Raw genomic sequence first — 13,692 nt, forward strand, 5'->3', positions numbered from 1 at the left:
TCCATTTATGTGCATTTGAGGTTTATGGTTGTCACTGACAACCGGCTGACAGAGAGTTGCAGCCTCTATCAGCGTTGGGGGTTTCCAAAGGAGCTTACGAGACACAGAGCGGCCATTGATGGGGCGAGCTTTATGGACTCAGAGCCACCCAGAGACAGTAGTGTGTGAGAAACACACTGAGGAGACTTGGAAGCGTCCTCCTTTGGCCCTCACAAGCCTAAATTACAACACTGTGATCATCTGGACTTTGTCGACTCTCTCATTGGATTTTCAGTCTACTTTTAGACTGATATATGAGGAGGAGGATGGCTCAAGTGCTCTGATGAAACCAGGTGGCTGTAGCGTGCTACTATGAAGGAAAATACAAAGTTAAAAAAAGGAACAAATGTAATCAAATAGAAATGAGACAAAAGCTGCTTTAAAGCAGGACGGCTGCTCAGTGACCATGTCAGGAGCTTTGACTTTAATCAGAACCAAAGCACCGAGGTTTAAATGTCGTTCCTTAGTTCTTCTTCTGCTCAGTCACTCACATGCACAGCGCTCTCCTGTGTTAAAATCCAGTGTTTCACTCACCTCGACCTTGCTTTACAGTAAAACTACACTCAGTGCTTTTCTTTATTTTAATCCTCTCGTGACATAGAAATTGTGTCGCCTTTGCCACAATGAAAGATCTTCAGATTCCACCTTTCATTGAAGGAGATGAGGAGCACAGCAAACTGTGAGGAAATGCAGGTGATGATCCACACACAGTGCATCAGAACAGCTCTTACACTGTGTGTCTGAGGTTAACAGATAATAAAATAACAGCTCACAGTTACATCTTAAGATTCTTGCACTGTTGTATGTGATAAATGTAACGCAGTAGAAAATACAATGAAATTAAAATGCAAAGTGTCCCAGCATCCCACAGAGCAGTAGTCAGGGTTTTTTTGTGTACAGGCACTTGCAGTGCCAAAAATAAATAGACAGACCAAGAGTAACATGCTTGTTTATGTTGGTGCTAACATTGGTCATATAGACGGCATGAAAGTTTCCGGGTCTGAAACCTAAAGCCAGCTCCGGATCCAGAAAGACTCCTAATCCTGCGGACGTCTATGGCAGAATAACCCTCTGCCAGGACCTCTGGGAGTGGGTGGGTTCCTCTGTTGCTCATCATATTCTGGTCTCAAACCCTCCTGATCTCAAAGCTTCAAGATGACAGCAAAATATCTTCATCATCTTGATGCCGTCTGTGGTTGGTCTGAAGACTGAAGACTGAATAAATAAAGTCTTTGTAGAGACTTGAAAACAAGTGCAGCCACTGTGTACTGTTGTTTTCTGATATTTCATGTTTCATCTGCTTCTTCCTCGCTGTGGTCATCTCCACTATCATTCCTTGTTCTGTTCAAATTAACTAATACCTGCACTTAGTGTCAGTATTGCTACTGGGCAGCATGCTTTGACTTTTTGAGGACTGGCTGCGTGTACATCTCTGTAGGCTGTATTCCCACAGCCCCTCTGTGACCTGTGCAAACTGACGCCACGGCAAAGCCAAAAGTCCCAGACTGACATAATGGGACAGATTCGTCTTTTCTTACGTTCACACTGGGAGGAGCTACGATGGGAGGAAAGTATGCAAATAAAGAAGGCAAGCAGATATGTTAGCGTAATGAAACGCACATACTACACAACCTTTGCTGCTGTTATAATTACTGCAGGGATTTAATTACCGAACACAAACCTTGGTGTTTAATCTTTCTCTGCATTATGTTCTATTATTCTATTAACAAGCATAGACTGATAACAATCTTTTAACTATAACCAATCAACACTAATCACACAATAACAAGATGGCCACAATCGTTCTTGTAGCCACATTTAAAAAAAAATGCAAAACAATCTCAGGGTTGTGTTTTTGTCAGTAAAAGACGAACATCAGCCGTGTTTTACAAGGTGAACGCAGTATTTTATCTTCTGTTCAGACTGTGTTTAAACTGGACCAGTTCATAACATTTACACCCAGAAATGCATCCTTTGGATGGAGGTTCCATACAGATACTTCACTGAAGGAAACTACAAAAATAATAATGCAAAACAAATAGAAGAAAATATTAATTATACGTATGATTTCAGTTCTAGTTTGTGTTCTTGTAGTAAATTATTAGTTTTGCTTTCCTAATAAGAGGCAGTCAGACTTTCAAACATTAGCCTGGCAGAAGTTTCTAGACAGGCTTGTTCTTATGGATGGACTTTGTAGTGGGATTAGAAACAAGTCAGTCAGTTCAATTTTTTCTTTAATTAGGAAAAAATGTGACTATTTTAAAATACAAGTCTATAAATGAATTTGTCTGCTGTATGAAAGGGTTGCTTTTAGAGTATTGTTGGGAATTTCACCACACACACACACACACACACACACACACACACACACACACACACACACACACACACACACACACACACACACACACACACACACCCTCCTCCCTCTCTGGAAACCTGTTCTAGAGGGAGTGACTTGATCCAGGCGGCGTCCAATTATATGGAAGCAGCACTTATTCCACTTTATTCCAGGCTACAGTTGAGTGGCTTGGAGCCTTCAGAGACACACAGACTTGTAGAATAAAGGCAGAGCAACAGACAGAGAGACGGTACCCATGTGACATGTGCACGGAAAGCTGAAGACAAAGGTAGAAATCTCTACCACACCGAGTCAGGTTGCGCGGAGAGGAGACAGAGGATTCTCCCAAACAAACCCACGAGAGGCTTCTTTTTTTCTCTCATCTGGAAATTTACGGCTTCACATGAAAGATTCATGAGAGCCTGTTTTGATTTCTAAAGGAGTAAATAGGCTATGTTTCACTGGCCAATCTGCCAAAACGCGCCAGCAGAGCTGGGATCAGAGCCTGGAGAAAAATCTGAAGTCAATTAATTTGGGGGGAGTTTGATAAGAATTCTGGACCTCGTCTGTCAAGGATCAACTGTTGCTGCAGCCGGAGCGCGAACAGAGACATTCTCCAAGTGTGTCTGGCTTTTTTACTGGATGTTTGACCGTCACTTGGTTGTGCATGCAGCCACACAGCCAGTGTTGTGCAATTAACATGGAAGAGAGACTGATACTGCTTTTGATGCCTTGGATACACCTTCATCTGTCCTGATGTGATGCCACATTGTTGCGCTGAGGAGAATGATAATATGCCACACAGCTGCTGATAATCCCTGTGTGTGAAACTGTACAAATACATCTTTTTACCCCCGTTTGGACAGTTTGGGCATTTTCACTCACTGTCACGTCAACACTGACACGCGTTTTGTTACTGTGACCTTGCCCGGTTTTGACATCTATTCAGCGGGAGATCATGCTGATGATGATGGAGAACAGCGGCGTGGATGTGCATCAGGTTGACATCGATTCGGAATTTGAGCCTCACGCTCGGCCGCCGTCGTGCACCTGGCCGCTGCCGTGTCCGGAAGACTTCCCCGGGGGAGAGGAGGCGAGCCGAGGTCTGGCCCTGGCGGCAGTCAAAGTGGAGCAGTACAACGTGCCGGCGTGCCGGGGCGAGAGGAAAGGCGGCGCGCCGGCCGAGATCAAGCATCCGGCCGGCGCCCCGGCTCCGGTCGTGGCCGCTCCCGCCTGCATGTCCGGGGCTGCCCTCGACGTGGCCGGCCAGCTACGCAAAGCCAAGTCCTCCCGACGGAACGCGTGGGGAAACCTGTCGTATGCAGATCTCATCACCCGTGCCATCGAGAGCGCCCCGGAGAAGAGGCTCACCCTGTCCCAGATATACGACTGGATGGTTCGCTTTGTTCCTTATTTTAAGGATAAAGGCGACAGCAACAGTTCAGCCGGGTGGAAGGTAGGCCACATGAAAGAATGTTCTGACACCACACAGCAAAGGTTTGAGTGCAATACTAGCCTACACTATGTTTAGCCTCAAGCTGTGTCTGCAGCACACCCCCTTTCCTGCATATCTCAAAGCCACATAATTGACCCTTGGTTCCAGCAATTTATGTCAGTGGCGTGTCCTCGTGTCACTCCACAGTACAGTGTGTGAGCAGGGGCAATGAGCGTGGCTGGATAAGGGTTCACTGGGTTCATTGCATTCAGGAATTCCAGCGTGTGCAAACAGGAGAAGCCACACGGAGCCTAAACTCCCCTCTCCACGGTTCCTCCTGGGTAGGCGAGCCGTGACGCATTTGCGCTCGTAAGCTTGTATTTCCCCACGGTCACATCGGGGACATAGTGAGCCTCCTGTCCGATTTCTGTCACCTATGCCGTCGGTTGCGTGACGGGGATAAACCCTTTGGAGCCACCCCGCCCCCTACTATTCATTGCGCGCACGCCGAGTTACGCACAGGCTGTGGGAAAGCATGGCACAAGGAGAGGGGCTTAAAGGGTAATAACAAGAGATGATGACAGTGGGTGTCACAGCAAACAGATGTAACTACAGATTATCATTCAAATTAATACGAGGGTAATCTCATAGACTGCTAGCTGTAATCTACTTAAGGTTATCACCTATTCTGTGTTAGGATTACTGGTCTTTTGTTTCCACGCCTCACACTGTGGCTTTTTCCTTCGTAGCTACTGTTTGACAAAGTTGAGGGTCATTCTGTTTCTCGTATTTACAAACCAACAGGAGACTGTCAATAAACCATCAAAGTGGGCTTCAAGTTACATTAAACACAAAAGTAACGGAACTGCATTTTATCGTAAATAACAAGAACATTTGTATCATTAGAGACCTGATTTGCTCTGTCTCCACTCGTGTTTTATGGTCTCAGTGGGAGTTCTCTCAGTGGGATGCAAGGGTCAGTGCTGCAATTAATGAGCGTTTTAAAAAGTGAAACACACGGACGAGGCCTCAGGTTCTCCCATCTTGACTGCAGGTTCACAGGCGCCGTGAAAACACACGATGTATTTATTAAACATGATGACAGTCTCCACAGAAAGACTGGGGACTCACAGTAGATATACAGATATAGATCGAGAGAGAGCGAGCGAGCGGAAGTTTATTTTTTAAATCAAAGAGTTCATAATTAAAGCTACAGAGGATGAGACGTACAGACTTTCTTCTGTCATCGTTAAGGCTCTAACGGAAAACATCTCTACTGTGTACTCTTACAAAATTCTGATGACATCACTATGACATCACCAGAATGATTTCTTTATAAACTTTAAAGCCCCCTCAGCGCTGCATTAATAATATACAACTGAAAAACAGTAACAGTCAATTGACAGTCTTATTTGTAACAGGTGGAGGAGAAATTTGGATGCTTTTTAAAGCAGCGGTTTGTTGCCATGGTGCTTTTGCTTTAGTGGGTCACCCAGGGGATACTGTATCGAGCATGCAGAAGAAGAGGAAACAGGGTCATAGTGGGATTAATCTGTTTGTGACACTTATGCTGCCATTTTATCCTATTCCTACAATGTTTTTGTGAGCGTCTTTCTTCTTATTTGTCTTACTTTTTCCTTCAAGCTTCAACTCTATACCAGCTGAAACATAACCGAGTTGCAGATTAATCCACGTAAAAATGTGAAAGAACAACAACAAAGAAACGTAAACCAATGATAAACAAGACTGGATATGACAGGGTTTAATTCCCTGGGTCTTGTTTTTGTTGCTGACCGGGGGATGCTCAGCGTGATCCCTGGCTGACCTCCACTGAAGCTTTGTTTGGAGGTTTTGATTGGCCGGTGTGGCAAGATAGGTGATTGGTGCAGAGAGGGACTCCAAGTCCTGCGTGAAAACAACAACTTAATTCAATCACAATAAGTCTCATCAACAAAAGAGAGTAAGAGAGAGACATGCACACTGCTTCAATGAAATTTATAACACAGTGTGTTTATAGGTATATAATACATAAAAACGTACGCAGGCACTGACATTTCAGTAGAATATGTGTACACCCTCACACTGAGGGGTTGGGGCTTGGGAGTATATGACTGGCTGGATGAATGGGACGAGTGGGAAGGAAATACGATCCAATCAAAGTCTTGCTACTAAAAGAAGTCTTTAAGAGCTGTTGTGTAATCGCGTCTGAGAGCTGCTGCTCAGTCCTGCCACTGGGCTGTGTCTCCATATCTAGGCCAGCAGCTTCCCGTGCACCCTTCAGACAAACACTGTTGAGGTGTCACTCACTCGTTTAAGTGTGAAGTGCTAAGGCCACAGCAGCCAATCAGATGCTTTCACACACTGCTTGTCTCCAATGATACTTATGTGGATTTCTTTGATTGCTGTCACACACACACACACACACACACACACACACACACACACACACACACACACACACACACACACACACACACACACACAGAGGCCGTGTGTGTGTGGCAGCAGGGTTGCATTGCTGACTATGTATGGATTTCTCTGACTGTGGCTCAGTAATTGTGGTCAAGTGTTTCAGCCATGTTTGTTATTGGCTCTGAGGTGGGAGGCTGTGTTTGGCTGTATGAAGTGAGTTCAGTTCTGTGGGTGGTTTCGGTGCTGCTGGTGGTGACGGGGGGGGGGGGGGGGGGGGGTGCGTTCTCGCTGTCTCACACGCACACACACACACACACACACACACACACACACACACTGTTATGTTCATTTCACAAGTGTCTCTGCGTGGGAATGGATGTGCTGAGCTGTGGCCTGTCTGCAGGCTGTACTGCACACAGATTGGGCAGCAGGCAGGCAGGTAGGCAGCAACGATCTGACTCTACCTGAAGGCTTTACGAAGAAGCATGTTAGAGGTTCATTGTGGGTGTATGCCTGTGGTAATCAGACTGCGATAAAATGACATGAACACAAGACAAGCAGCAATTTATTAAGTATTAATTTTTGTTTTCTGTCTCTCATGAGAGACTGGCCCTGTTTTATAGTGTTTCTTTCCGTTGGTATATTCAGCACCAGAACAACCGTAGAGTTTCATTAGTGAACTCAGTTTAGGGGAGGCATATTTTCCCAGCAATCTACACATGAATGCAAATCAAATACGTGTTTAGAACAGATCTGAACCTGATGAGACACATTTTAAAAATCCTCACAAAGTTTCACCAAAGCCAAGCAGGTTGCACAGAATAACTAGTACTAGGACTAGTTATTTGAAATGGAATGCAGTTATATTTATGCTTTTCATGTTAGAAGAAGCTCCAGTTCTTCTGAATTAGAACAAACATCTGTTGACCTGAGTGTAGAAAGTCTAAAAATCTTTGGAGTAGCTCTGCTAAACACCTGACGTGATGTAGGGGAAGCGTCAGGTTTGTTTACTATACCAGTGTGGTTGAGCACAGGGTTGTGTTTCCAGTGTTATGGTTGGGTAGAACAGTACGATGCCGAGAACAGTAACTAACATGTAAATATATCTGAAATGAGCCGTTACAGCACAATTTGGATTCTGTTTCAGTTTAAGCTCCTCAGCTCGTATCTTTCAGTCTTTGATGAAAATTGGAGATTATGTATCGGAATTTTAGGAGCGGGACCACGCCGCCAAACATGCTCCTTCCGGTTCTCATCTATATACATTCCCCCAGTTTTGCAAGCTGTTCATTTTCGTTTACGTGCCCCACCCTCCCTCCTTGTTTTCAATTCTTTAACTTCTTCTCTTCTATTTAGTACACGGGGATCTGCCAGGCCCGGGAGCCGTCACCAGTCCCCTTCGAGGCCTTCCCCAAACTGCAGCTCAATTCATGTCCAAGCGTTCACCTTTACCTACTAAAACGCTGTCAAACCAAAAATGAGGATGTGGGCCCAGCTAGTGAATATGAAGATATACGTATCTTAGATTTTTGTCACTGGGGACGACTGTAAGGTGGAATCGTATTGTTTGGCTCTTTTTATTTACATATTAACAGAATATATATATATTTTTTAAAAACAAATTCCAGCCCATGCCGTCAACACCAAAGCAAAATCTTTTCAGTTGTGCTAAAAATGAACACAGTGTTTGATAAAATGAGGCAAACCTGGATTGCTTTAGACTGTAACTAATAAAGTAGCTCACGATCGTGTCATCCATCCATATGCAGCATCCTGTCTGAAAGCACGTAGACAAGAGGATCATTAGGCAAGGAGGAATTTTACGGCTTATTCGAGTGACCTTCCAGTAACACAGATTAAACTGAAAAACTTTAACACGGTGACGTATGAGAGAACTCACAACAAAAATATTGATAATGATGTTTTAACTCCTGCAGACAAGAAAAGAAAGCAAATTACATACATCGAATCTTTCCTCTGGGCTGCATTTCCACCTGCTGGAAATCAGTTTTAATCCAAAATGATGTCCGCCTTAAAACAGTCAATCTGACTTTAGATGAAAAGTGAATCTTTATCGCTAATCTGCATCATAAAGCACTTGCTGAGGAACGTCACCGTGTTCTGGTGAGAATCCACTCGTGGGTGATAGAGAAGGACAAGAAGGTGATGAGATGAGAAAGAGAAAGCAGAAAAGAGAGAAGAACAAGGTATTATTTGTCTTGCCAATAAAGCCTTTTTTTGAACTGGATTCCATATTGAGTGGGAGAGGAAGAGAGAGGTGGAAAGAGAAGAGATAGAGCGAGTGCGTGAGTGGTGCTGATGGCCCCTGCTGCTGAGCACATTGATAGCAGCCTTAATGCCTGTGATGCTCCAGTGCCAGCCCAGACAGAGGGGAATTGGTTGGAGATGGTGAAACAAGCTTAGAGGGTTCCCCGTGCCAGCCGGCCTGGCGCTAGCTCAACAGAAAGCCCTCTGCACCACTACACAGTTATTGTTATTATCACAAAGGCACAGCAGAAGGAGAGGCAGCTCTGGAGTTGGCAGGCCTGGGGCTGGGTTAACTGGGGGCGTGGAACGAGAAGAGGAATTTGGAAGGCGAGGGGGGTTGGTGGTTGAGTCTGAGACTGTGGTAAACTCATCTGATCAGTCTTGTGAATGGAGAGAAAACAGTTGGGAAGAGCTGGTGAGGGCCTGAATGGGAAGGAGGCTGATTTTGGTCCAAGGGGATCATTTGCCTTGTCAGTTTCTACAAAAGGCATCTGAGTAGATATCGCTTCAATCTGGAGAAGGACTGGGATGTAAACAAGGGATGCACCAGCAGTGGAGGCGGGGTGTTCACTGCCTAAATGAGTCATAGTGGTTGGAATAGCACATAATATTCTTGCTCTCAGCCCTCACACTTCAATCAGCTGGAATAAATTGTTAAGGAACTGTCTTCAGACAGAAATTCCAGAGAGAAAACAGAGTCCAGACACAGAACAGTCAGCGAGGCAGGCGGATCTTGGGAATCATGCCTGGTGGTGTCGTAAAATGCAGACCCAGTACACATTCCCTGTGTTGTCTACCAGACCTTCAGAATGTTCCAGTTTCTGGCTCAGATGATGAGCAGAGGCCTCGCCAGGCAACAGTCCGATAACAGCAGCGTGTAAAGTCGGGGCGTTACTAACAATACCTTAGAAGATTTCCCCAAGAGATTTTACTCACTTTAGCTACTTTCATCAATGCTGCTGCATTTTTGAAATGTGGTTATATATCATCATCTGCTGCTGCAGGCAGCCATTGTTTTCAGTTCATGTGTTGTTACGATTGTTCTGACCTTTTTCACCTTCCTGCTGGTTTCCATTGGTTTAATGATATGAGACTCAGTCATATAACTTACACATGTGCCTCATGCAAAGCTTCTCTTGCATGATAGCAGTAAGGTTTAGCTTTGTAAAGCCATTTGTTCCACTTGTTATCAAGTCTTGATGACATAGTTAATGCAGGACAGACATTTCAGGTCATCCCATAATTAAAATACATTAAATAACAATAATAATGATGATGGTGACTTGAGTCAATAAAAAAGTTATATCTGTTCATTAATACATCTTCATTTAAATAGATGTAAATGTACCCTGAGTGCTACTAAGGAAAGTTAGTCCAGTGAAGATCATTCATCTCCACATTTATAATGTCTAGCACTCCAGACAGCCATTAATGTCTATGTATTATCATAAGGACAGCAGCCGTCTGGCTTGATGACCCGATACAAACATGGGTGCTTGGAAAATAAAGCACTGGTTTTTCAATAGCAGAGCAACGGCTGCCTGGGTGGCAGGAAAATCAGAGGAAAATTAAGAACAGGAAAGTGTAACTCTTTAACTGTTACTCTTTAAATGTTACTCTTTAACTGTTACTCTTTAAATGTTACTCTTTAAATGTTACTCTTTAACTGTTACTCTTTAAATGTTACTCTTTAACTGTTACTCTTTAACTGTTACTCTCTAAATGTTACTCTTTAACTGTTACTCTTTAACTGTTACTCTTTAAATGTTACTCTTTAAATGTTACTCTTTAACTGTTACTCTTTAAATGTTACTCTTTAACTGTTACTCTTTAACTGTTACTCTCTAAATGTTACTCTTTAACTGTTACTCTTTAACTGTTACTCTTTAAATGTTACTCTTTAACTGTTACTCTTTAACTGTTACTCTTTAAATGTTACTCTTTAACTGTTACTCTTTAACTGTTACTCTTTAACTGTTACTCTTTAACTGTTACTCCTCCTGCACGAATCAAGTGTTCAGATCCAGAAGGAGATCTGGAGCTGGATCAGTTTGTGACATTTTCTTGCAAACATCGAGACAATGTGCCTGATTTACTAACACATGTGTGGGGAAAAAAATAGTTCCCACTCAGAATCACTGTCAGATTTATCAAATTTATCAGATTTATTAGATTTATCAGATTTATCACGCACGTGTGCTGAATAATTTTGTTCTTTTGTGGTTGATGATAATTTGAGAGAGAAGGCTTCACCACAAAAGCAAAAACACAGGAAAATATCACACTGGAGAAACTTAAATAACAGTGTTGGAGGTCCACAGAGGAAACCAGGAGAGGGGCCACTTTCCAAAGTGTTTGATTGATCATTTTAAATAAAAAAATAAAAAGTCACCATGGCTCAAGGAAAAAAAATCTCAATCACAGTTGATATGAAAAATGACAAAGAGACTACAAGAAAAGAAGAAAACGGGTGAGGGACAACAAAACAAAGAAACCCTCCTCATCCTCCAGCATCTGTGGGACAGTGGAGACAACACACAGGATTTTTAATAAAAGATCAAATAATTCAAGATAACACAAGAAATACTGGAATATATTTAGTATTAAATATAGTATTTGTTTTTATATTTTTACATGTTATTTAATCGTTTTGGTTTTTAAATTGTTTTACGGTTCTGATTCCAGGCACGTGTCTCACGATGCTTAGACAGCTGTAAACAATCACCAAAAAGCAATAATAAGTATAATTAGTAGTAGTAGTATTCATATTAAAGATGTATTTCAATTTTCAGCCAGGGCTTCATTTGGTCATCAGGACTTCAAATTTTTGGAATTTCTAATTTTCATACAAACCAATTAAGGTAAGAAAATGTTGGCAAACTGCTGATGTGTGATCTATACACAGATCTGTGTATATGCACTGTTAATAAACGGTGCAATGTTCCTCTGTTTATTACAAAATGACATTTTTCTTTTTTGAAATGTTGAGGAAAATGTGACACGAAGAGCTCTATATTAAGACGCTAAAACACTCCCAGCTGTATGAAAACGACAGGAAATTTCCAGCCAGTTGGTGAATTATCCCATAATGACGTTAAAAACTAAAACCAGTTTTAGGTTTACCATCATAGCGAAACATAATACAGGGTGCTAGTGTGCAGTCAGTCCATCAGTTCACAGCAGCATCAAACTGATTACGATCCCACTGGAATCACCGAGAAAACGTTCTAATGTAATCATGCATCTGAAATTGAACTAAATTTTAATGTGATTAATGAGAGAGTTGCCTCATAAAGTATTCACCCCAACTTTCTGCATATTGTACTCATTATACTATGCACCAATTTTAATAAATCATTATGCACTCAGTTTATAAGAGCTTTTGATGCCTCATAATGCCTTACGAGGACCACTCCAAGTAATGTGTTGCCCTTATTTTCTTTGCAAATGGGATTAGTTTGGAGTTCCTGCACATGCCGAAATGGATTTAATAGAGGTTTGTATGGATCTGAAGATTTTGTGTGTGTACATGTGTGCATCTGCTGTTGTTGTGGTGTGGCTGGGGCTGATGGGAGTCCAGGTCCAGGGGGTACAGCTCTAGTTAATAATTCAGATGAGGCTCATTATCAAGGCAGCACAGATCTCTCTCTGATTCCACCTTAATTGCAGGCAGGATGTGCCTCTCAGACACTCTCAAAGTCACTCCCCCTCCTGTCTGCAGTACCACACACTGATGCACGCACGCCGACAGACCTCCACTGGTTCTCTTCCAGACCTCCCAGTTGCAGCAGGTCTCCTCAGTGGGATCAGACCTGGATCTCTGCGTAATCACATGAACGTACATTTGGAGATGAGCAGATAAGTCTCGCTCTCGCCTTTGTTCTGTCACAGAGCATCGACTCAGAGGCCGGTCGTGTGCTCCTGTTATGAGTCAGTTACATTTTTAATCAGATCTTCGTGAAGGCTTTCTCCTGTTCGAGGGCTCGGCAAACTGAGATTGATGGGAGGTAATCAGTCGGGGGACAGCGGGCTTGTGATTAATGCTGCTGGAGAGTGGAGCTCTCAGCACCACACTGGAGAACTTGGATCACAGTGTCTCCACCACAAATTTCCAGAAGCGCTGAAGAATTTCTGTTCTACCTGCATGTCAGTCCAGTCCCACAGAACACATTTGGACTGGTTCTTATATACGCTACCTCAGAGTGCCTCATTCACCCATACAAGCGCTTTCTATCTACATTCATACATCAATGGATGCAACCGAGAGCAACTTGGGGTCAATATCTTGCCCAAGGATATTTGGCATGTAGACCAGAGCAGCCGGGGATCCAACCAGCAACCTTCCCATTAGTAGATTGCCTGCTACAGCCACAGTGAGAAGTTGGGTATTGGGTTAGGGCAGGGGTGTCCAACTCCAGGCCTTGAGGGCCAATGTCCTGCAGGTTTTAGAGCTCACCCTGGGTCAACACACCTGAATCTAGTGATTAGTTCATTACCAGGCCTCTGGAGAACTTCAAGACATGTTGAGGAAGTCATTTACCCATTTAAATAAGCTGACACATCTAAAACCCGCAGGACACCGGCCCTCGAGGCCTGGAGTTCAACACCTCTGGGTTAGGGTAAGAGAATATGTATGTGTAGATCCCAGGTGGATGACAATTTCCTAGAGACAGATAGAAAATGAAAGCTTCCTTTGGAGTGGTTGCTGCTGTCACCGCCCGACCGTGCCGGAAACCAGAAGAGAAAATGTGCTCTTCCTATCATTCCTACAGTTATCTGTATATTGTGTTCACATGACTGTACATATGTATTTGTGATTGTTTCTCATTTAACTATTATCATAGATTTCTCCTTTCCCTAACTGCACAAAGAAAGGAGGAAAAAAACCTTTTTCCACATGTAAACTGAGTATCTTGTATGGACCGGGCAGCAGAAGGCCCTTGTCTTGGCTTCTATAACTGAACCTGGAGCATGAGGGCACTGCGCCTGTTTGCCGGTGTGGAAGGAGCAAGTCAGGAGGACTTATGGGAAATCAGAAAACTGCCAATTGAAAAATGGCTGAAAATTCAACAAGTTATAATAATTACATTCAGGACAGGGCTCCCACGTCTGAAACATAGCTGCACTGAAACACAACATTTTATGTAGATGTTCTGAAAACAAGCTAAAAAATCAAAATCCACACTTATTACCTGTT

General features: G+C 43.2%; 1 protein-coding gene across 1 annotated transcript in view; it reads left to right on the top strand.

The window, feature by feature from the left end:
* Positions 1 to 2,476: 2,476 nt before the first annotated feature.
* Positions 2,477 to 13,692, top strand: part of foxo6b (forkhead box O6 b) — a 38,381-nt gene continuing 27,165 nt past the window's right edge. Inside the window, exon 1 of the mRNA XM_065471491.1 lies at positions 2,477 to 3,836. Coding sequence (XP_065327563.1) covers positions 3,339 to 3,836 — 498 coding nt within the window. The 5' untranslated portion in view covers positions 2,477 to 3,338. The remainder of the gene's footprint in view (positions 3,837 to 13,692) is intronic.

The sequence above is a fragment of the Pelmatolapia mariae genome, linkage group LG22 (assembly GCF_036321145.2).
Source record: "Pelmatolapia mariae isolate MD_Pm_ZW linkage group LG22, Pm_UMD_F_2, whole genome shotgun sequence".
Lineage (NCBI taxonomy): Eukaryota > Metazoa > Chordata > Actinopteri > Cichliformes > Cichlidae > Pelmatolapia > Pelmatolapia mariae.